The sequence below is a fragment of the Andrena cerasifolii genome, chromosome 8, assembly GCF_050908995.1.
Source record: "Andrena cerasifolii isolate SP2316 chromosome 8, iyAndCera1_principal, whole genome shotgun sequence".
NCBI lineage: Eukaryota > Metazoa > Arthropoda > Insecta > Hymenoptera > Andrenidae > Andrena > Andrena cerasifolii.
Genome location: NC_135125.1, coordinates 4130744 through 4153555, shown reverse-complemented (window position 1 = coordinate 4153555; position 22812 = coordinate 4130744). Strand labels below are relative to the sequence as shown.

General features: G+C 41.1%; 1 protein-coding gene across 1 annotated transcript; it reads left to right on the top strand.

Moving 5' to 3' along the window:
- Window positions 1-1518: 1518 nt before the first annotated feature.
- LOC143372247 (sodium/potassium-transporting ATPase subunit beta-2-like) lies at window positions 1519-19682 on the top strand. The gene is made up of 5 exons (XM_076818300.1): window positions 1519-2025; window positions 10043-10303; window positions 11088-11269; window positions 12075-12348; window positions 13849-19682. Exons 1-5 carry the CDS (start codon window positions 1899-1901, stop codon window positions 13950-13952), a joined length of 948 nt encoding a protein of 315 aa, XP_076674415.1. The 5' UTR covers window positions 1519-1898; the 3' UTR covers window positions 13953-19682.
- Window positions 19683-22812: the final 3130 nt, after the last annotated feature.

Sequence of the window (22812 nt, the reverse complement as noted above, 5' to 3'; positions counted from 1 at the left end):
ATATTGTAATTAGGTTGAACGAAAAGTGCCCCTCGTAAAATACGAATTCCAGTTCATCGAGTTAAATGTACGTGAGATTCGGCGTATTTTGTCACCGTATTAATCGGTCACAATAAATATGATTTTGGTCCAGCCGGAATGCTACTTAACAGGCTTAAACGCGTTAACCCTTATCGACATCTGTGCGGATGTGGTATGGTGCATTCGAGGAGATTCGTTAGGTTATAATTATACAAGTTTCCTGCGTACATTGTGACGTAGATGGCGCGATATAAACAGAACGTCTGGAATGCACGGTTAACGAACTTATTTTATTTTACAAGAATGTGCGTCCAATAGTGAGCCCCAATGCACTAAAACAAACTCTACTGCTGGGAGATACAGTTTAATTTTCCCTCCAGGCGATACTTAGAAATATACCAAGAAGAATAATGCAGGCACTGTATCTCTGTAATTAGTTAATCTAACGAAACTAATGTAGGTTTCAGATCTCATTAGGCGTGTTCTTGGATGGCGGTAGCGAACGGGACAGTAAACCGCTATCTTATCGGAACAAACGACCGAAGTATTCGCCATTAAGTTCGGAAGTATATCGTCCATCCTTGACCTAAAATTTATTTCTCAAAAAACAGTCCCCGCTCTCGAGCACTTTTCTATTCTTCTAACTTTATGCGCTACTCGAAACTGGCTACTCTCGAAATACCTCCAAGCTTTACCGTGCCATTGAATGACAAAGCCTGCGACGCAAGACGCTAAATCTAATTTCTATCCCTGTTACCGTCACACTGTAAGCTGCTGTTAAGTGGTAATTAGCAAGGGTCCTGTTTGGGTAACAGAGGATCGAGAGATGTACGAATCGAGCTGGCTGGAAAAGACAGCCACACGGAAGACGCATCCCATAACCACGGGCGAGAAAGATTGTAAGCGAGTCGCAGTGCATGCCACGTAGCGATAACTGGATGATCGCGCTATAACAGAAACGGCAGGAAGCTGCACGAAAAGGTCTCGCAACGTTTGGTCATTCTCCCTCGGGATTCGGTGGCAGTCGGACGCATTTGAAACCCCTTGACCTATCTGCTCGACGTCTTTACTCTGTTCTATCCGTGTCTACTTGCATTCCCCTGCTTCTAACATCCCGCACAGCCCATCCGCGGGGCCACTAATTCCTCCTCCGGCTATCTCCCGGAGCGTGCTTTAAGGGTTAAGGCAGAGAAGTAGGTGGGCTCGGTCGGAGGGAATCGTTCCCTCCCGGTGTCTGTCCGCGCGGTCTCGCGTAAGCTCCGCCGCGAGGAGTCGCCGTGTCACGCAGCGGGGTCGATCGGATCCGCGTACGAGAAAACAGGAGGCGGCAAAGTCGCGAGTTGGAGCGAGAAGGAGGATGGTATGGCCGGTCCCTGTCGCCACTAGCGCCACCTGGCCGCGATAAAGCGCGAGCAGCGGGAGGTAGGGGCACTGGGTGGCGGCAAGGGGGTGGGTATTGACGCGACTGCGCGATTACGTCGACGCGGTAGGGTAGAAAAGGGTAGCGATTCGCCAGCGGTGGGGAAGCTGCCGCTGGAGGGACAGAGAGAGGGAGTCGCGGAGACGAAGAGAAGGAGAGGACGGCCTGAAAAGCTCGGGCCAGGCTTGGGTTCGATCGCTCAATATTCATCCCTTGGCCGGACGAGAGCGCCCGAGAACAGCGGCTCCAGACGAGGGCACGAATCGACCCTTCCTTCCTTCCTTTGCGTCCTCGCCCGCGGAACTGTTCGATCGCGGCACTGTTCCACCAGAAGACGAACTAGATCAGCGGGAGGAAGCAGAACAGCCCGAGAAAGGGATTCGCACGTCAACATTCGTTGTGTAGCACGCGCGGGAGCTTGCGATCGCTCTCTGCAAATCTCGTACAAACGATCGGGATGGAGGGCAAGAAGGTCGAACAGTATTACAGCCCGCCGCCGCAGCTTGGCAAATGGGAAGGTTTTAGGGTCTTTTTATGGAACTCCGAGACTGGACAGTTTCTGGGACGCACAGGCGCTAGCTGGGGTAAGTCTCATCACTGGGATATTCTACTTCTCCCTTGTAGACAGAGTAGACTCGGCGAAGTGAGATTCGATTAAGTTCGCGGTGAAAAGTGCAACCTTCCCCGCATCCATTCCTCCGATTACGTAATTTCGGGAACTCCTTCGTAGATACAGCCAGAGCGGAACGTCTCGATCAATTCCAGGGCGCGTGAGGCATTTGGGTGTCGGGTGCTCGTGAAGATTCGTAGAGTAAATCCCTCGCGAAACGGCCCGTCGTGTTTCTCGTGCTTTCTGCAAAGATACCGCGGCAAAGGGAGCAAAGTCTAGTTCGCGATAGAGATACGGTCGATTGATGTTTAAACCTAATCCCATATCGTTTCTGACGTAAAGTGTCGCAATGTACGCGGCCACTGCAGCCCACTGGCGGTGTCATATACATGCAAAGAACTTTCCTGCTGCATTCATACGCGTGCAGGCGTCCTGATTGTAGTTAAATCGATTCACCCTTCCTGGGGTGGGGGCTAATTTTCACAGACACAATTTTTTAGCACTTGGTCGTAACGAAACTGTCGGAATCACGTACAATCTGCTGCAGAAGCGTCTGCATCGCGAAGCTAATGATTTTACTGCCGGCAGAGTCTCGGTCAGACCCGCTGGTTTTTCATTCGCCACGGAGGAATAACAATTTCAACATCCTCGCAGGATATTCACGTCGGACGGTTCATTAGCGAAAGGCTTTTTGTATTCGAGCGCACGGGAAGAGTGTGTTAATATAGACGTTTCGTTTTATCTAACGCCGCGTGCGTCCTGCTCTGATAAAGTCGGCATTATTTTATTCCCCTCGTAATATCTTTGTTTGTACGGCGGAACTTCAAGCTTTCCGACTGGGCCTCTAAGAGGAATACACAGAGGGGCGGAAACCCTTGGCGACTTCCATTGCCCTATTTCTGCCCCTCGAGACGCGGAGCTGTAGAAGAGAAAACCCAGTCGAACCGCAAAGTATTCCAGCTTCAATTTCGATTCCACAAATAATCCTACGTGGAACCAGAAGTTCGATGCTATTATACTTTAAACTGATTTGTGCGGAGCAATCGTGGGGGTGATTTTGCAGGGGAAAAGTAATTCAGTGGGAGTTGTATCATAGTTAATCACAACACTAATATAGTGCTCTGCGATATCGTGCTTGGATTTTTTTTAACGAGCAACGAATTTCTCTACAGTATCGCCTGTTATGTAATATACTTACTTGCGGAAAGACCCGCTCGCTAAGGACCCATTGCTGTGCTATATTCGGTGGAATCGATTGAACCTGAAATTCTAATGACAGTTATGCAATGCTGTCTGATAATTTCTTGCTAAATGATCGATGGGTAGTTTGTACGGTTGCATGGAGAATTTAATTCTCCTGGGGAACAGTGCGCCGATAGCCCTTCAGGACTTTCAGAGTGCCTACTTCGCGAAGCTTGCGTTTCTGCATAGCTATGAACCGATCAATAGGAAATTTCGAACACTCGATGTGACTGAAGCTTCATATAAATAAGGTCGGCGTGTAGACTACATTAGCATTAAGTCGATCGTACGTCACGAAATCGTGATTCCATTGCAAATCGTTCACCGATCACGAGTTAATACGTGGCCAACGTTCTACGATCGTTCAGCGAATACTTTTGCTCGCATAGTGATTCACTAGGAAGCTTCTCGTGTAACTTGGAAAGTTTCTCTTCAAATAATTCACCCTTCACGTTTGTTTGTATTTTTTTTTTTTTTTTTGCACATTTGGAGAGTCGAATAATTTAGTGAAAATGAAAAACACTTCCCTCGTAGTTGCAAATTCGATCTGTAATATAATTGTTGCACAGATCACCAGATCGCTGTTTTCGTTTCACTTAAAAGATTAGGCGAGCATCGCGTTGCATACTTAGCTGACTCCTTGTCACAAGTAATGTCTTGATATCCTCAGTGTTAATGAATCATATAACTTGCCCAGCTTTCAGCAGATTCGAGATTAAAAATACAACTGTCTGCTTAAATTCTTCCACGATCGGGGGCTTTAATTAATGCCACGAGTAAATTGACGTCTCCACCTTATCGCTTATCAGCAGAGGTGTAACGTTAAAAAATCATTTTTGTAAGCTCGGTGGCATTCGTGACTCGACCATTCTCTTGCAAAAAATAAACCGATTTTGGAGTCTCGCATTTATATTTGCAGGCAGCTAATGTATTTGCCTTTGGTAGCTGTAATCCTCCGACGTCCTGCTGCCTGTCCTTCCCTACTCCTGAGGTTCATCGATTTCCACCAGAATCGATGGAACCCAATGGTGTCGCAATTCTGGAGAATTAGCTTCCTTTGATTTTATACGATTCACTCGTTCGTGACATGGATTCCTGTCGAACAGTATTATCTATTTAATATAATTTGAATTTCGACCGTAAGAATTGTTCTAAATAGAAGAGATGATCGGCACAGTGGTCCGGTCTGTTAAATAATTAAATAAAAGCTATTTTGCAATTTTTAGAATTTTTTATCAAATTCCAACGTTTCGGTCAGTGATTATGCACGTTCCCAGCAATGAACGTGATAACTGTTTAAAGGAAAAAAATTATTGTATAAAAGCAAACGCAGTATTTTTTCCTTTTATCTAACTTTCCTTGAAAATGGTCATAATCACTGATCGAAACTTTGGGATTTGATAAAAATTCTCAAAATTGCAAAATACCTTTTATTTAATTATTTAATAGACCGAACCAGGGTGCCGAGATTATCTCTTCTAATTAGTATTACTTATTGTATAAATGATGTTGGATGCAAGTAGACGTTACACTTTCCTTTATTTTCGTTCATTAAATTTGTATATTTTGGAAAAATCTCTACTTTTTGTGGGAAAGAAATTCTTCTAAAAAAATAAAATCCTTTTGGCCGTTTTCTATAAATCATTCAGATACGGGCGAAATTTTTATTTAAATAAAATTTCGAGTAATGAATAAAAGTTACAAAAAAATCATCATTCGTTTGTTAACCCAAGTTAACTTTACAAATAAATCGTCATTCGTTTACAAATAAAGTTAACTTGGGTTAACAAACGAATGACGACTTTTTTTGTGACTTTTATTCATTACTCGAAATTTTATTTAAATAAAAATATCGCCCGTCTCTGAATGATTTATAGAAAACGGCCAAAATGATTTTATTTTTGTAGAAGAATTTCTTTCCCACAAAAACTAAAGAGATTTTTACAAAACATACAAATACACACATGAATATTTTTTAAAAATCTAATTCGTTATTCGCAATTTTATTTATATAAAAATTTTGCCATCTCTGAAACCATTCAGGTTACAGGATATTGGATATTACCTTTCGACGTGATAAATATCGGCATTCAAAATGCAAAATATATATTTGAAAAGTTTCTAATTGGTGGCACTTTATTGTTGCCTAAAAATAGGCGCCCACGAGAGGTTTTTTAAGTTCGCCAGCTGAAATATCCACCGTTCTTCTATTTATAAAATGTATTGATCTACTACAAGAGGCTGTATGAGAAGTGTAACACATAACCAGGCATTTCTTGATTTTCCCTTTTAAGCGCGGTATGGAGTGTACGAAATAAAAATTCATAAAGTGCGTTTCAACAAAATTCTCAGCATATAAATTTATTTAAACACTATCTCCTTTTGCTGCGCGAATTGTGCAGAAGTGTAATTGCAAAGGAATAATTAGTAGGAGTTTTTCTAAGCCTTCTAATAGCACTCTGTCGCATAACAGAAAGTACCTATCCGTTTCAAGTAGTCACATCCGAAATAGACCAGACCAATCGATGAAGGAGTTACCGAGGTAATGTGCAATTCTGCATGCCTGAAAGTAGGCTTCTGCTCGGAGTGCAAATTTCATTTCATTTACGTTCGAACGCGACTGGTCATTGTGGTCGCTGTAGTAACGTAACATTTTCACGGTTTTTCGAGATATCGATCACTCTCTACGCGGAATGCGGCGGCGCCACAAACTTAGAAGCCACCGCGGTTCTTTCATGAAGTAGGTCATTGATATTGTTGCATCTACGTTTAAATCTCTGTAAGGAAATTGCACCCTCTGTGGCGTGTGCGCCATTGTTTTATCTCGGCGATAAGCAGATAATTTTACAGCAACAAACAGGGACTAACAAAATTTTTCAACGCCGAGTTTTCAATATCAAAGTCATTTAAATTCCGTAGAATTAATATTAAGCTAAAACAAAGTATTTCTTAAAAAAAAAGTAGAGTAAAATTAGCCGAATAAGAAAAGATCAAAATTTTTTTATTTACAGTGTTCTTTCCACTCGAAATATGCTTGCAAACGTGATTGGGGTGGAACAGGAAATATCGTAATGCCAATAAACTTCATACTTCGTATTAGAAGTTAATAATGTCCTTTTTCTGTAATTTTAGAGTAAGTCCTGCTTTTCCTTGTGGTAATTTAAAATCATTTTATTGCGTTCGTTTAAAGAAATGTTGCGTAATATATTTAGCGAAGGAGCTATGCTTCGCTTCGAGCAAGTAGATTACAATAAATGGGCAAAGTGGCAGGCGCGTTTGGCGAGAGACGCTAAAATGGGCGACCAGCAATCGGAAGAAAGCTGAGAGCACGTAAGTCTTTCTCGAACGAGGGTAAGACCGATAGGGTTGGTTCAGACGGAGCGGTACGTAATCCGACAATACGGATATTTGTACAACGTAGGGAGCCACGCACATAGGGATCAATAACCTACTCTGCTTTTTCTCGTACTACGCGACAGTTGGGGTCGTAGGCACCGTTTGTTAGTGCTTAGGCTCTTCTTTCAGGCGTCGTTTCATTCTTCGTACGCGGCCAACCCTACTCTTTCAATGCCCCGCACGCTCCACCGTCGGAATTTCTTTATACGCCCAGCTTACGTTAGTATTGATTGCTAGGATAAGCAGAAATACAATTCTGGAGACGGCAAATTAGATAAAAGTTACAATCGAGGACCTCGCAGCAATAGGGGTGCAGCTCCATCTTTACCAACGTCGAGAAAGTTAGGAAAAACTTTTTACAAAATTATTGCTTTGACTCAACATTGAAAAGAGAACACTGATTGTGAAATATATGTATTTGCACGCAATAAGTAGTAGTTATTGAATTGATAAGTTTTTATTTCTGTTTTTGGCGAGTTTTTCAAATCTGGGGCTGCCTAAAACAAAAATAGGCGTTGCACGAAACAGTAATGGGTGAGGGTTCAAAATTTGCAAGAAATTGCTCATTTGTTATCGGATTAAAAGAGTAGAATTTTTTTACGTATATTACACGTCGTAACTCAAAAACTGTCAAAAATGGAGTTCCTCTCTTGCTGCAAGGTCATTTAATGTATACAAGCATAAGATGGTGTGACGAAATAATTGAATTATATACAATGTAATATATTAGGATTCATAAAAATATTACGAATGATTTTAATATATAATTAACCGACATCTGCCTATACTTCACTGACATGCGATAGTTTGCTTCAGTTTATTTGAAGCAGAGTTGGGCAAAATGTAATCTATAATTACAACTTACAAATTAGGATTAAAATGTAATGGTGTAGTTGATTACACATTATTTTCTGTAATCGTTCATTTAGGTAGTTGACGAAACCAAATGGTCAACTACCTAATCAACGATTACGGAAAATAATGTGTAATCAACTATACAATTACATTTTAATCCTAATTTGTAAGTTGTAATTAGATTACATTTTGCCCAACTCTGATTTGAAGTGACAACCTGATTCTAATGTTAGTGTTGTATACAAATGCGATTATTTCTGTGCGATGTGAACAATGACTTTGACAGTGAGTCATCTGTGCGTATGCAAATACACGCAGAGACACTGGTACCACGGTCTGGAGGTAGTCCAAGGTCAGAATCCCATAATTATGGAATTGTTTCACGTGCAGTTGATTATCAGTTGTTTAGCATTCCGAGCGAGCTATAAAATCGTTTCTTTCCTTGAGCAAATCACTGCGATCCAAATTCAATGTCACATTTGAAAAAATCAATTTCTATTAATTTATCACTTATGCAATTTTTACTAATTTGTCACATTTTATAAAGAAATTTTGACGGTAATAAATAGCAGTGTCCAACACGAATTTTTGTCCGCAATATCCGCTGGGTGATTCTTGTAGAGTTGTTTACCCTGAACACCAATCCGCAAGCAGAATTGCTCTATCACCCCCAGTTTCCGAGAAATTCGGTTTTAAAAAAAAATGCAAATTTTCAAATTTGAACATCTTTTGTGTTCAAACAGTAATACTTATTCGGTTGCTTGAGCCGTCAAATTATTCTATGAACTATCGCGAACATAATGATATAAGTATTTATTGAATTATAAACATTTAAATATATTTAAACAACGATCAAATGGAAAAGGACACCTGAAATGCACTAATTTTTGCAGATATATTTCTATAAATTTCAAAAACTAAGGGTCTAGGAGAAAATCTAATTACTCCACGCGACGCAGCAGACATTTTTCCTCCGGAAACCATCAGCAGAAGTGGTAAAACACCTTTTTTGTACAATACAGGAACAAAAGAGTTTCGCAAAACATGCGGCGCCGACAGTGGTAGTCAATGGCGCGTGGGCCGCTCAGCGTCACAGAATCGCGTAGCGCGCGTGACTACCACTGTCCGCGCCGCACGTTTTGCCAAACTCTTTCGTTTCTGTATTGAAAACAAGAGGTGTTTTACCAATTCTGCTGATGGTTTCCGAATGAAAATTTTCTGCTGCGTCGCGTGGAGTAGTCAGATTTTCTCCTAAACCCTTAGTTATTGAAATATATAGAAAGATATCAGCGAAAATTGGTACATTTCGGGTGTCTTTTTCCAGTTGATCGTTGTTTAAACATATTTAAATGTTTATAATTCAATAATAACTGATATCGTTGTGTTTGAGAGGATTCATAGAATAAATATTACTGTTTCGACACAAAAAATGTTCAAAATTGAAAATTTGCAATTTTTTTCAAAATCAAATTTTTCGAAAACTCAGGTTGACGGCAACAAACGGTTTGCGGATTCGTTTTCAGCGCACAAGAATCTATAAGAAAAAAAAGTTAAATTTTGTTGGACAGTGTAGTCAACGCCTACAGAGGTGTTTCCTAAATTATACCACGTTCCATTGGATAAGTTTTAATGGATAAGAAGTAGGAATATACATTACAGATTTATCTTCATTAAAATAACGTCACTATTATATACTTATTTCGCTAAGTGCGCATATTGCAAATGACAGACCTTTTTTGCTTACACTTTGAAAGTTTAGTTTCGACATATAAATACAAATGACATTTTTCAATATCCTCAGTCCATTGTACGTAAAAACAAATACCGAACTGCAGAACAATAGCAGCAATATTGTTGAAAAAGCTTATGATATAACAATGTCGCCTCTGCTATGTAACGGAAGAGCAGGGTGGGGCATGTGATTGGGATTTCATGCGAACACATCGGCTAACTAATTAGCGTTTTCAATTAGTGCTGCGAGTCCGTTGCATATTAATGTAGTTGTAACAAATGGCACAGTTCTTCGAGGACAGATTGCTCGTAGCGCATATTCGTGAACGATTCTTATAACAAACGCTTGTGGCATTGCTTACTCAATACCAATTCAGGCCAATTAGAACTCGGATTGTAATTGCCATGATGCCCTAGACTTCGGTTGCTGCGTGTGCCCACAAAAGGAGTTATTGCGACGGAGCGATTGTTTCGATAGATAATTGGCTGCAGGGTCACAGATTCGCACGTTTTCTGGAAAACTTCTTCTTCTGGTAGGCTTTGAAGAGTTGCCAACGGAAACGACTATCGCAAATTTTACCCTAAGGGTGCACCGATTTGTAGATAGGTTCTTTTACAAAATTCGTTAAAACGATTTCGTCGGATGTTGAAAAGAAATTAAGTAAAGAATCCGTTTAATGTTTGGCATGGAATACTTGCAAAACACTATTGGGATCTGTCTCCTCTTTTCATCTCCACCACTATAATTTGTTATTTTTCCATTGCAGCCAAGATCCTGTTATTCTACGTCATTTTCTATGCGGTGCTGGCTGGTTTCTTCGGAGCAATGTTGACTGTATTCTACCAGACGTTAGATCCGAACCAGCCGAAATGGCAACTGGATGCTTCTCTGATCGGAAGCAACCCTGGACTTGGCTTCAGGCCCATGCCTCCCGCCAGCAATGTAGAGAGTACTTTGATTTGGTACAAAGCTAGCGACGAGGGAAACTTCTTGCACTGGACTAAGGAACTGGACAAGTTCCTCGAAGGTAATTCATTTCTCTTATGAAGCATTCAGACAGGGGCGGATTTAGATATTTGCCGCCTAAAGGCGGTAAGCCGCAAAGTATTAATTTGAAAGAGTTGAGACAATTTTGAAAATAATTCAATATTTATTATTGCTAATTTGCTAGATAAAAATAAGGGAATTGTTTTTAAAGTTGTCTCAAGCCTCTGTGTTTAAATGTTCGCAATTTCTTTCGCCCAAAAGTCGCTGCCCCCTTTGCCGCCCCTACTTAGCCTATATATACATCCCCACCTGGATTCAAATTCCTTTCGATTCTCTTACTTAATTGCTAATAACAAAACCCAAAATTATGCTACATCCATTTCTGAAAATACCTCTTTAACTTGAGCATATACGTACACTAACCCATCTAATGTAATTAAATTTGTATGCATACATTCTTTTGCTCCCTTCTTTCTTCCTGTCATTATTTTCCGTTCATATTGCGACAGCATTCCCATAGATATATTACGACGCTAATATTAACCGATAAGCAAGAAAAGCTTCTTCGTGTTAACGAGCCAGTTACGTCAGGCGCCCGTTAAATCTGGTCAAGGTGACACCAATCTTCGGATCAGTGTTTCAGTGCCTTTTGACTCGATGCTTCTTTATTCCTGAATATATACCTATATATATATATTTTAAACAACTTAGGCAATATCTGTTTGCATTTCATTTCGTCGATGTTTTGCGCTTACATGGCCTCTGTAAGATCTTCTGTTCAAATCAAGATCATAACGCAAGGTGTTAATTCCGGGTTTCTCTAGAATATCAGAAACCCGCTGGTGGAACAAATGGCGCCCAGCAGAGGATGATTTGCGACTACGGGAAACCACCAGCGCCTGGCAAAGTCTGCGACGTCGACATGGCGCAGTGGGGACAGTGCACGAAGCAAAACAAATATGGCTACAATAAATCCGCTCCTTGCATTTTCTTGAAGCTGAACAAGGTATGTACTTGCGCAAACGTGGTCTCTTAGAACGTAACAGTCACGGCTCGTAAACGGCCACTCTTACTCGTTCACGTTGCTATTCTACTTACGGATTCTGCCTTAAATAACTCCGTTAACAGTTCCGTGTATCATTGATTCTGAAAGTGTAACGCGTTACTTATTCTTCCAAAGCTTCCATTGCACGGCATAATGTATTCCCCACAGTGGCGTACTCAGGATTTAATCTTGAGGAGAGCCGAGTTGAGTGGATGAAAATATTTTCAGAGCAAATTCATTAAAATTCATTAGGGGATTAAAAAATTTATTTAAAGATTAAATTCCAGTTCTCTTTTCTTTTGTACAAAGTCCCTTCTTTGGGGGTGCCAGGGCCCCTTGGCCCTCCCTGTGGGTGCGCTACTGCAGGGATGCACAGGGAGCTGTTTTTAGCGCCTAGCTGCGAGCAACCCGTCTGTGCCGTTGCTAAGGTTAGAGTCGGTGAGGCGAACTGCGGTAGTGTACGTGCATTTGGTGTGACTTGAACCCAGCTATATACACTACTGCAGCTCTCCTCACCGATTCTAACCTTAGCAACGGGACAGGCGGGTTGCTCGCAGCTAGGCGCTAAAAACGGCTCCCTGTGCACCCCTGCGCTACTGATTCCCAAAGAACATGTATTTTATTTATATTTATATTGCAGTGATAGGTTTATATTCAGAGATGTTCTAAAGGTGTTCCGGGCAAAAGTGCGAATACTTTCCTAAATTCAATTACATCAGGATAAAGGAAGCAGGGGATGATTGTATACGGATAATTGTAATTGCAGATATTCGGTTGGAAGCCTGTATATTACAACGATACAAAGAATCTACCAGAGACTATGCCAGCCGATCTTCGGGAGCACATAAAGCAAGAAGCAGAAAACCACAGAGTGGAAACCGTTTGGGTGTCGTGCGCTGGTGAAAATCCAGCTGATGTTGAGAACATGGGCGCGATTCAGTACATTCCGCGCCGTGGCTTTCCTGGCTTCTATTTCCCCTTCACAAACACCCCAGGATACCTTAGCCCCCTCGTAGCTGTTTTCTTCGAGAGGCCTAAATGTAAGTATATAGGGACACAAGTAAAATTAAGCCAGGGATCCAACTGGAAGCTAAGCTAAGCTATGCTAGGTTATGCTAATAACGCTATGCTATGCTAAGTTATGCTAATTACGCTATGCTATGCTATATTATGCTAAGCTATGCTATGCTATGCCTGGCTGTGCTATCAAACATAACACAGCTTAGCTTAGCTTTCGGTGGAATCGGTTCTAAAAAAATTAATTGAAGCTAACTTTTTAAAACTTAGCATAGCATAGCATAGTCTAGTTTAGCTTCCAAATGGATTCCCGGCTTGAACTATAAATGACAGAAGCAAAAGCAATTTGTTGTTTGAATGAAGTTAATTGTAGTAGAATACATTACAAGCTGATACCACTGTCCAACAAAATTGAACTTTTTTCCTGTACTGTAACATTCAATAGCCGTTTCTTATAGATTATTGTGCGCTGAAAACAAATCCGCAAACCGTTTGTCACCATCATCCTCAGTTTTCGAGAAATTCGATTTTTAAAAAATTGCAAATTTTCAATTTTGAACATTTTTTGTGTCGAAACAGTAATATTTATTCTATGAATCCTCCCAAACACAACGATATCAGTTATTATTGAATTATAAACATTTAAATATGTTTAAACAACGATCAAAGGGAAAGGGACACCCGAAATGTACTAATTTTCGCTGATATCTTTCTATATATTTCAAAAACTAAGGGTCAGGAATAAAATCTAACTACTCCACGCGATGCAGCAGACATTTTTGCTCCGGAAACCATCAGCAGAAGTGGTAAAACATCTCTTGTTTTTAATACAGAAACGAAAGAGTTTGGCAAAACGTGCGGCGCGGCCAGTGGTAGTCACGCGCGTTACGCGATTCTGTGACGCTGACCGGCCCACGCGCCATTGACTACCACTGTCGGCGCCGCATGTTTTGCGAAACTCTTTTGTTCCTGTATTGTACAAAAAAGGTGTTTTACCACTTCTGTTGATGGTTTCCGGGAGAAAAATGTCTGCTGCATCGCGTGGAGTAGTTAGATTTTCTCCTAGACCCTTAGTTTTTGAAATTTATAGAAATATATCTGCAAAAATTGGTGCATTTCAGGTGTCCTTTTCCATTTGATCGTTGTTTAAACATACTTATATGTTCATAATACACCAATAACTTATATCGTTGTATTCGGGAGGGTTTATAGAATAATTTGACGCGACAAGCAACCGAATAACTATTACTGTTTGAACACAAAAGATGTTCAAATTTGAAAAATTGCATTTTTTTTAAAAAAAATCGAATTTCTCGATAACTGAAGGTGATAGAGCAATCCTGCTTGCGGATTGGTGTTCAGGGCAAACAACTCTACAAGAATCACCCAGCGGATATTGCGGACCAAAATTCGCGTTGGACAGTGTACCTACTTACAACTGTACTGTTTAATGGCGGATGAAATGCTTCAAGCTTTGTTGGAATGATTCTACGTTTGCCTTTGACAAATGTGGAATTTTACAGATGGTGTGCTGATCAACATCGAGTGCAAGGCTTGGGCGCACAACATCATCCACGACAGATTCGAGAGGCGCGGTTCAGTACACTTCGAGCTAATGGTGGATTAAGCGCGCCGCTTGCCACCTTTTGCAAGACCACTACCAACTGCGTCCAACAAAAAGTAGGAGGGAAGGAGAATAAGAGAAATTTCTTTTTTAATCAATCTCGCTGGCGAATCGTGACCACTCCTTCTTTCCTCCGGTTTCCTCTGCCGACGGCACTGCTCTAACCGCGTTTATTCTCGTCGTATTACCGTAGATCCGTCAGATGCTCACGCTCATCTCTCCATCGTGCTCATCCTCGCAAGTGTTTCTCCTCATTGTGATGTTCGTCGCCGTTCCTCATCGTCGCGCTTCTAACTACCACCGAGAAGAGTCGTTACTCGAAATAATCGTCACTCGTATACTCGTTTCATTCATCGTGCGCGATTTACTCTGTGAGCCGACGCGACGCGTATATCGCCGCGCGATCACCGTCGTCGCTTCCACGGGCAAACGGCTCGTCACAGAACGGTGGAGCGGGATCAGGGAAATTGGCCATACACAAGCTGTACACACGTGACGATACATACACGTATGTGTCGGGATGCACAAAAGAAGAAACAAAAAAACAAAAAAAACGAACAGTTCAGCGGAATAATTCTGCACAAAAAGAGCGGCGATAATGCCTTCTTTCCATCGGGGGTGAAAGGGAGTGGTCGGACTGTCGGGATCTAAACATCGTTCGGGGTATACGTTGGAGCGCGCAAGAGGTTTCCCTTACTTCTTTGCTCCTCTCGCGAGTCTTTCGCTTTTCGTCGTGTTCCCTTTTCTGTTCTTTGGTCTCGTTGCAGGCTTTAGGGCGCGTGTAACGTTCGTTTCGTTAATTTTTCTCGAACTCGTTGGTACTCGCCTAGTTGACGAGACCGCTAACGTGTAGGGTACACCGAGGATAATTGATACTCTTAGTTCGTGCCACGTAGACGTATTGAAAGAGAAAGAAAAGAAGAAAAAAATGTTAGTCTCCTTACACCCGTCGGTGCGGTGCACCCGGCACGGTGGAACTTTTGATTTCGAATTCCACGAAGAAGCTCTCGGACACAGCTCTCGGGCGAATCATCATCGAAAGTTCCGCCATCCCGGGCTGAAGGCTGGGGGATGTTCGAAGAATCGAAATTCGTGCGGAATGGATGGAAGCGAAGAACGCAGTCTGTTGCGCGTGATGTTTGCCAATGAACTCGTTGGGATGGAAGAGCGTGAAATTAACTGAACTGTACCGACTGCCTCGCGCGGTGGGACTTTTCATTTAGGATCCTGTGGCCCCTGTAATGTTTCTAACACGTTTCTCTCAATGGCAGGAAGAAATGTGTTACGAATTTGTTAGCAGGGCCCACGCTACCAGGGCGGGTAGCCCTTGGATTTTAATTTAAAGTTCCGCCGAATGGAGGTAGGCTGTTGACGCTGCGTTGTACAGAGCGAGCATAATTAATGGTGGTAACGAAAATTGGATTGCGAATTGATTTCTCATTGGTCTAGTGAAAAGTATTAATCGGCGATGAAAGTGATTACTATCCATCACCGTCGAGAGCTTAAAGTGAAGCGAAGGGAAGCAATGGCTAAGTTTTAACTCATCTGTTTCGTTGTATTTGTACATATATATATTTGAAAAATGTCACTTTCTTCGAATTGCTCAACTATGTTAAAAGGCGAGAAGAGTTTTAAATCGCCGATGTTTACCCAATTGACGAATGAACGCAGCACCAAGAATCAACTCGTGCTGTTACCGCCATTATCTTCGGTATGCGCATTATACGTAGAGAATTGAGAGCCAACGAGGGTTCAGTCAGAGAGGTACAGAAATCACGAGGGATTTCGATTTGTCGAGGAGCAGCGCGCAGATTTGCACGGGAAAAGTTTAATCAGCCTAGTGATAACCGTACGACAACCGTATGGAATATGTATTTATGATTATATTGTACCGCATGATAATATCTAGCGCTAGTCCACACAATCGTATAGTCGATAGGTTGTATCATACAGTCTGGAGATCAGAGGAGTTATGTTCTGTTTTAGCGGTACTTCGTTTACAAAGTACATCTTTCTTTACCGAATCTGAACGCTTTACTCTGAATTATAATTGCCGGTTCTTCGTGCTCGATAACAAGGTATCTGCCCCGACGTTTCACGCACTTCGGCTTCTTATTTCGGATAAGCTTTCTTTCTCACGGCTGAAGCAGTGTGTCTTTAGCGCTCCTCAGTTCTAGATTCTATACATTGCGAAACACGGCAGAGGAGCACATTCAGTCGTCCCTTCCTTTTTCTTTCACGACGACCATTCGCGTCGTGTACTTAAGGCGAAACATGGAATGTGTCCGGCCCCTGATCTCCCGTCTTTGTGGCTTGTACTTAGAAACAAAGCTGGTTGTCCCGAGAGCTTGTTCGTTTTTCAAATGACAGCGTTTGCGCGCGGTGGTCGTCGCCCCTTCACATCTGGATCTTTACCTAGCGGTAATACCCTCGCTTGGACCTTCCACGGAAGAAGAGCGAGACTGGGGAGGCTGGGGCTTACGTCACGAGAACACTAATCAAACACCAAGGAGCTTGTTCCTTGACGGTGATTCCCAAACGCTTCTACGTTCACTACCAAAAATCGTACTGCCAAATATGTTCACTACCCAAATATAATCTGTTACCTGTTACACACGCGCTGTTTGTTCTCAGATATTTTATTGGGAATTTTACGATTCGTTGCGTTCTTCTTTTTTTATGTATTATTTCACACACACACACACACACACACACAAACACGTTGCGCGATACGGTGCAGAATCCACAGATGGCCAATCGACTCTTGGTACTTAATAATTAATCTTCCTTTGGGATCGATATCGGACAACGATCAATTCTGGCGGAGCGAACGATCGGCGCTCGCGCGTCCACGAGAACTGTCCGGCAGCTGGTTAACGAAGCCGAGGCGGATGATCCTTCGCTTTCGGTCGGATGGACGAGAAACCATGGTACAAAGGGCGATAGAACGGCCGATCCGAGCGGGCGGCGACTTCAACTGTGAGCGCTGCCGGAAGAAATCAGTAATTTCATTGCTATTCATTAATCGACGTAACGAGCGATTGTTATTATTATTTTTCTTGGGTCCTCGCCCGGAGCAATGTTGAAATAAGAAAAAAAAAAAAAACTTAACATAGATTAATCGTCGATGACACTATTAACTTTTAAGAAAAAAAAAAAAAAAAAATGAAGGAAAGGGAGAAGGTAGAGTGCATCGGAAGAGAAGGAAGCGGATGAGGAGAAGGAAGAAGACACTGACAGTGATGATGATGAATCACGCGTTGGCGCTGTAACGTACTATTAGGAATTATTACACGTGTATCCAGTGCACCGATCGAGAGCGATTACATACAAGTATATTCGTCGTTGCGAAAGAGCTGTTTCTAGTAACGAACATCCGTTGTTGAATTATAAGAATCGGGGCTTCGTGCAAGCGCGGAAGAGAGCGAGCGAGTTGAAGGGAGCTTGACACTGAAGGAGACTACTAGTCACGAATCAGATTCGGTCGGGTAACGTGCTTAAAGTTTCTTAGACGGCCGTATGAGACGTTCGCTTTTCGAGGGCAAACGGGCGAGCTGCGATGGGGCTGGGTAGAGAGCTGGCGGGTATTAGGTGCTTGTTATTCAAACCGGTGGTAAAATACAGTGTACTTCGCTATCCTGCAAGCTACGTTCGTTTTCTAGAGTTTACTTGGAACGTGTTTCCTGTGTGATAACTGTTAACTCAATTAGCACTTTAAGTATGAACGTGAAAAACTTATGCGTATGGAGATAGGGTGAACATTTTGTTTGAAACCGGAACATCGCGGAACTGTAAGCTGTAAAGTGTGATTAAAGACGCGTCAAGTGTGTATGAGATTATACCGACACGGTGTACAGGCAGTAACGATACTCTACCCGTGTACGGTTACGCGTAGAAACGTGCGCGTCGTTACTGATCGTACGCCATGAACACAACTGAGATATTACTACCCATGACAATGTTATCGTAACCTCCGAGTAGCCGGTAATGTTAGCGAAATTTCGGCAGAACTCGTGGTAACCTACGAAACATGGCCGCTAAGGAAGGAACAATGGATAACAGAGACGCTGTTCTAGCTAAGATAATTAATCTTAGTACGTAAGTTTAAGTGGGTCTCGTATATTATAACGTATATATGCATGCATACCCGTTCTATACTATTCCGTAAATTATCGAACGACACACAAGCGTATAAGCTATTGTCCTATGTACATGCGTCGAAGACATTAATGTAAAACGATACGTGCATAGGTTATGTTCATCAGAAAACAGGAGGCGAACCGATAAAGAGGGGCTAATAGATTCTGGCGACAGAACAGCCGATAAGACGGGAGAATTATATTCGATATACATATAAATGTTGTGATCACCGAGTGGTATCGAATTTCCTCTATCGAAACACCGTGTCGTTAGTTCTTAGACTTATGTTTACGCCCTCTCCCCAAGCCAACGATTTTTAGCCTCCGAACTTGAACACGAAATTAACCATGGAATTGTTAAAATTCAGGCATACCTTGCTACACGAATCAGCTACAGGGGACAAGAGGAAATCTACTGGCTTTGCTCAGGCTTGGCAAGTGAACGCGACGCCGCGACTTGGTGTTCCGATAAAGGGGGCTGGCGTTTAAAGAAGTCAGACTTATGACCACCACCCACCGCTGCACTTACTTTCTACGCCATTTGCGACTTTCTATTGTACGGGGAAGAGGTTCATCAGAAGAAGCTAACCGAACGTGATATAAACGGAGTTTGGGAAGTTGTTTAAAAAAAGAGGAATAAGAAAAAAGAGTAGCGAAGTATCCCGCCTTGCAATTAGGGGCAATACTCTACAGATGTAAGACGTTATGAAAGCATTTATGCCGCGACACAGGAACTCGATCCTCTGTCGATCAATGAAACTGTACCCCAGACTACGAGGACTCGAACTTAGCGTAGATCATGATCACTGTGAACTCTGGCGTTCCAAGATGTATCGCTTTTGAATCTTCGTGTACCTAAACTTGTTGTTATCGATTAAGAGAATTATAATGAGCGTAGACCTATTATGACGGCGTTAAGTATTAGATCTTTGAGATATCGTTGATAACGTATGATTTACGGCAACCGGCTGCTGCCGAGATGAAACGACCGAAGATCGTTTCACCTCGCGGCAGCTCAGAATTCCACGAAGCTGAAACACCGATCGTTACATCGCGGCTTGTTCATTGCGATCAATCTGAACTGTAAATAATTAATAACTGGACGGGAAATGGGATTGGTAACGATTTCGAGCTTGCCTCCGATTCTTTTGCGGACTCTTTGCGTGTAAGAGAAAGAACCGAGAACGACTTGAATTAAGATTACGGGTGACCTTCAATTTATCGAAGCGACCGTAGAAACAAACGAACGATTGTTGGCATTCTCGTGTCACACGAGTCTGCCGTAGCTAAACGACACTCGCGGCATGCGTCTCCACGTAGAATACCGAGAAACAAGCAACCGTGAACGAATTACGGCATTTCGAGCAGCACCAACTCCGAGAAGCTTCTCTCCCAACGGCTTTTAATACCGACAAGCTCTCGATCCGATCTCATTGTGATATCGCCATCGATTTCGAACCACGAACGTTAATTTTAGCAGCAAGATCTTTAAGCATGGACACCTTGTAATGACTCAAGATGATATGGTATGGCTGTTGACATCATTATGCTTGAAATGTGTTATGAAAAATAAACAGAATGTACAAAAAAAAAACTCAGCGGTATGGTTTTACTGTCAGTGTTAGACAAAACAGGGGAATGAGAATAATGACACAGTGAATTGCAAAGATAGCATCGTAAGACTATAAAAATTAAGCTCGTCTGTTAGGAATCATAATTTTTCGTCTCTATAACACAGTTCGACAAAATTTTACTTTTTTCAGACTTGTAACATTCAATAGCCGATTCTTATAGACTTTCGGCTCTGAAAACGAATCCGTAAACCGTTTGTCACCATCGCCCTCAGTTTTTGGAGAAATTCGATTTTGACAAAAAACTGCAAATTTTCAATTTTGAACATCTTTTGTGTCAAAACTGTAATAGTTATTCGGTTTGTAGTTGCGTCAAATTATTCTATGAACCCTCCCGAATACAACGATATACGTTATTAGTGCATTATGGACATTTAAATATGTTTAAACAACAGTCAAAGGAAAAAGAACACCCGAAATGCACCCATTTTTGAAGATATCTTTCAATTTATTTCCAAAACCAAGGGTCTAGGAAAAAATCTGACCATTCCACGCGATGCAGCAGACATTTTCCCTTCGGAAAGCATTAACAGAAGTGGTAAGTCACGGTTTGTTTTCAATACAGAAGCGAAATAGTTTGGCAAAACGTGCGGCGCCGACAGTGGTACTCACGCGCGTTACGCGATTGTGTTACGCTGAGCGGCAGTAGATCGCGCGCCGCCGTTGACTACCACTGCCGATGGCGCACGTTTTATCAAACTATTTCGTTTCTCTATTGAAGACTAAACGTGACTTACGACTTCTGTTGACGCTTTCCGAAGGAAAAATGTCTGCTGCATCGCGTGGACTAGTCAGATTTTCTCCTGGACCCCGAGTTTTGGAAATAAACTGAAAAATATCTGCAAAAATAGGTGCATTTCGGGTGTCCCTTTCCCTTTGATCGATGTTTAAACATATTTAAATGTTCATAATGCAATAATAACTTATATCTTTGTATTCGGGAGGGTTCATAGAATAATTTGGCGCAACAAGCAACCGAATAAGTATTACCGTTTCGACACAAAAGATGTTCAAAGTTGAAAATTTGCATTTTTTTTCAAAATCGAATTTCTCAAAAACTGTGGGTGATGGCGACAAACGGTTTGCGGCTATTGAATGTTACAAGTCCAGAAGGCTGTCGAACTGTGTAGGTAATCGATTGGTAAACGTGTTCATTTATTTTGATATATTTGATGCCGATGAAAATTTCTTGATCGCAATTTCACGCAAAATGAAATCGAAGATGCTTTTGAATAAATGGTATTTAGATTCGTTTACGATGAAGGTAATGTTTTTACGAAATAGATCATAAATGAGAAAAGTGAAACAGGCAGTGGAAATGTGTGTAGATTTTTAACGCATTTCATTCTGTTAAACAAATATTGACTTGGTGAAGAAGCTGATTATTCCAGGAGAGACGTTAAGCCACTGCTTTTGATAATTTTTATGTACTTTTTGATAATTCTAAAAAACAAGTTGAAACTGGTTTCTTTGAACGCTTATCTATATGTTATTTTTAATGGTACTGCAGCAGCTAACAAACGAAACTATTGCATATGTGTAATTGCCATTTGTTTGTGACACAAATTTACAACTCATGTTGACACGCTAATGATGTGAAACTCTCCCTCTAAACAAGTCACACGTATACAAGCATGCACACACCTTTCAGCATTTCATCACATTTCAGAGTAGGGTAGATGTCCAAATTAACGTGCCCTGTCCCTATTAGTCGTACAAAAAAACTGGCATACATAAATAAGGAAATAATTTTTTTTAATTAAGTTTAACTATTAATGTATGTGTTACAAACAAGAAGGTTGCGTTTTTAAACAATTAAAGCATAGAAAAAAAATGTCAAAAATACATATGAAGATTTCGATGGATTTACCGGAAACGGTAAGGAACACGTAGGTACTTTACAGAAGTGAATAAATTGATAATTATCATGATTTGCACTTATGTAAGGTGTTTATTATATCACAAAAGGTTCAAATTTTTTGAAAAAGTAGCAAAATGAGCAGTTTTGAAACATTTTCGTATTTTTAAAGTGAATTCGGTAATAGGGACAGGAATTTAACGTTTGTCCTTATTATCGTGCCCGTTGGTGCCCACTGGATCCCTCTGTAACTGCTAAACCTAACCTTACTTTCGTTTCTCAGAACGGATGAACAGAAATTTATATTTGCATATGTTACTTTTGAAATGAAAATGTCATTAAAATTACATAAAAACACCTCCCGTCGAGCAAAAAAATGTTTTGAACAGTTCAAAGTTCAAAACCATAACCAAACCGCGGGAATGCTGTTCAAAAAAGGGCACGGGAATAGGGACAACGCATTTTTCAAGGCACCGTAATTGAGATAAAAACATGTATTTTTATTTCAATTAAAAAAATATGAAAAATTAACATTTTAAACCCGAAAAAATACCTTAATAAAGAGAAAAGTTCAAAACACTGATATAAATTTTCACCAAGCAAAATTAAAGTAAGAGAAGTCAGCAATTAATTCCTTCGTGAGCAAGTCGGCGTCAAAGCACGGTAATCGTGACATCTACTCTAGTTCCTGAGTTGGACGCTGATCATGAGCAGAGGTCACTAGTTTCAGTTCTCAAATTATGGGTCGGTAACACAGTTTGGGTGGTGACACGACGAACATCCATAAGGTGATAGGTCTATCTTATACCTCGTCTGTGATAAGTCTATTCTATCCTATCGACAAAATGCTTCACGAAATACGCGAGTATTTTTATTTATAAAAGAAAAAACCGATCCTCATTCCTCATGATTATAATTTTGAAAGAATGAAGAACAAACTTTTTAAAAGCTTTATAAGATTCAAGAATTTGAAGGAGTGCAATGTATTTTGAAATGCTACAAATTTAAAGCTGATAAGTTATCCACCCATATAAATCACAAATATTATATTATTTTATTACTTTGATACTGTCAAAATAATATTTCAATTAAACACAACTATTAATATTAAACTTGAAAATATATTGTTAATAACTTTTCCGATAAGTTCTTACGCCAATCATCGCACTGTAATTTTCTAAATTTAAATTAACGCCTTTCTTCAATGTTCCAATTAAAATGATTTGTGTTTGCGA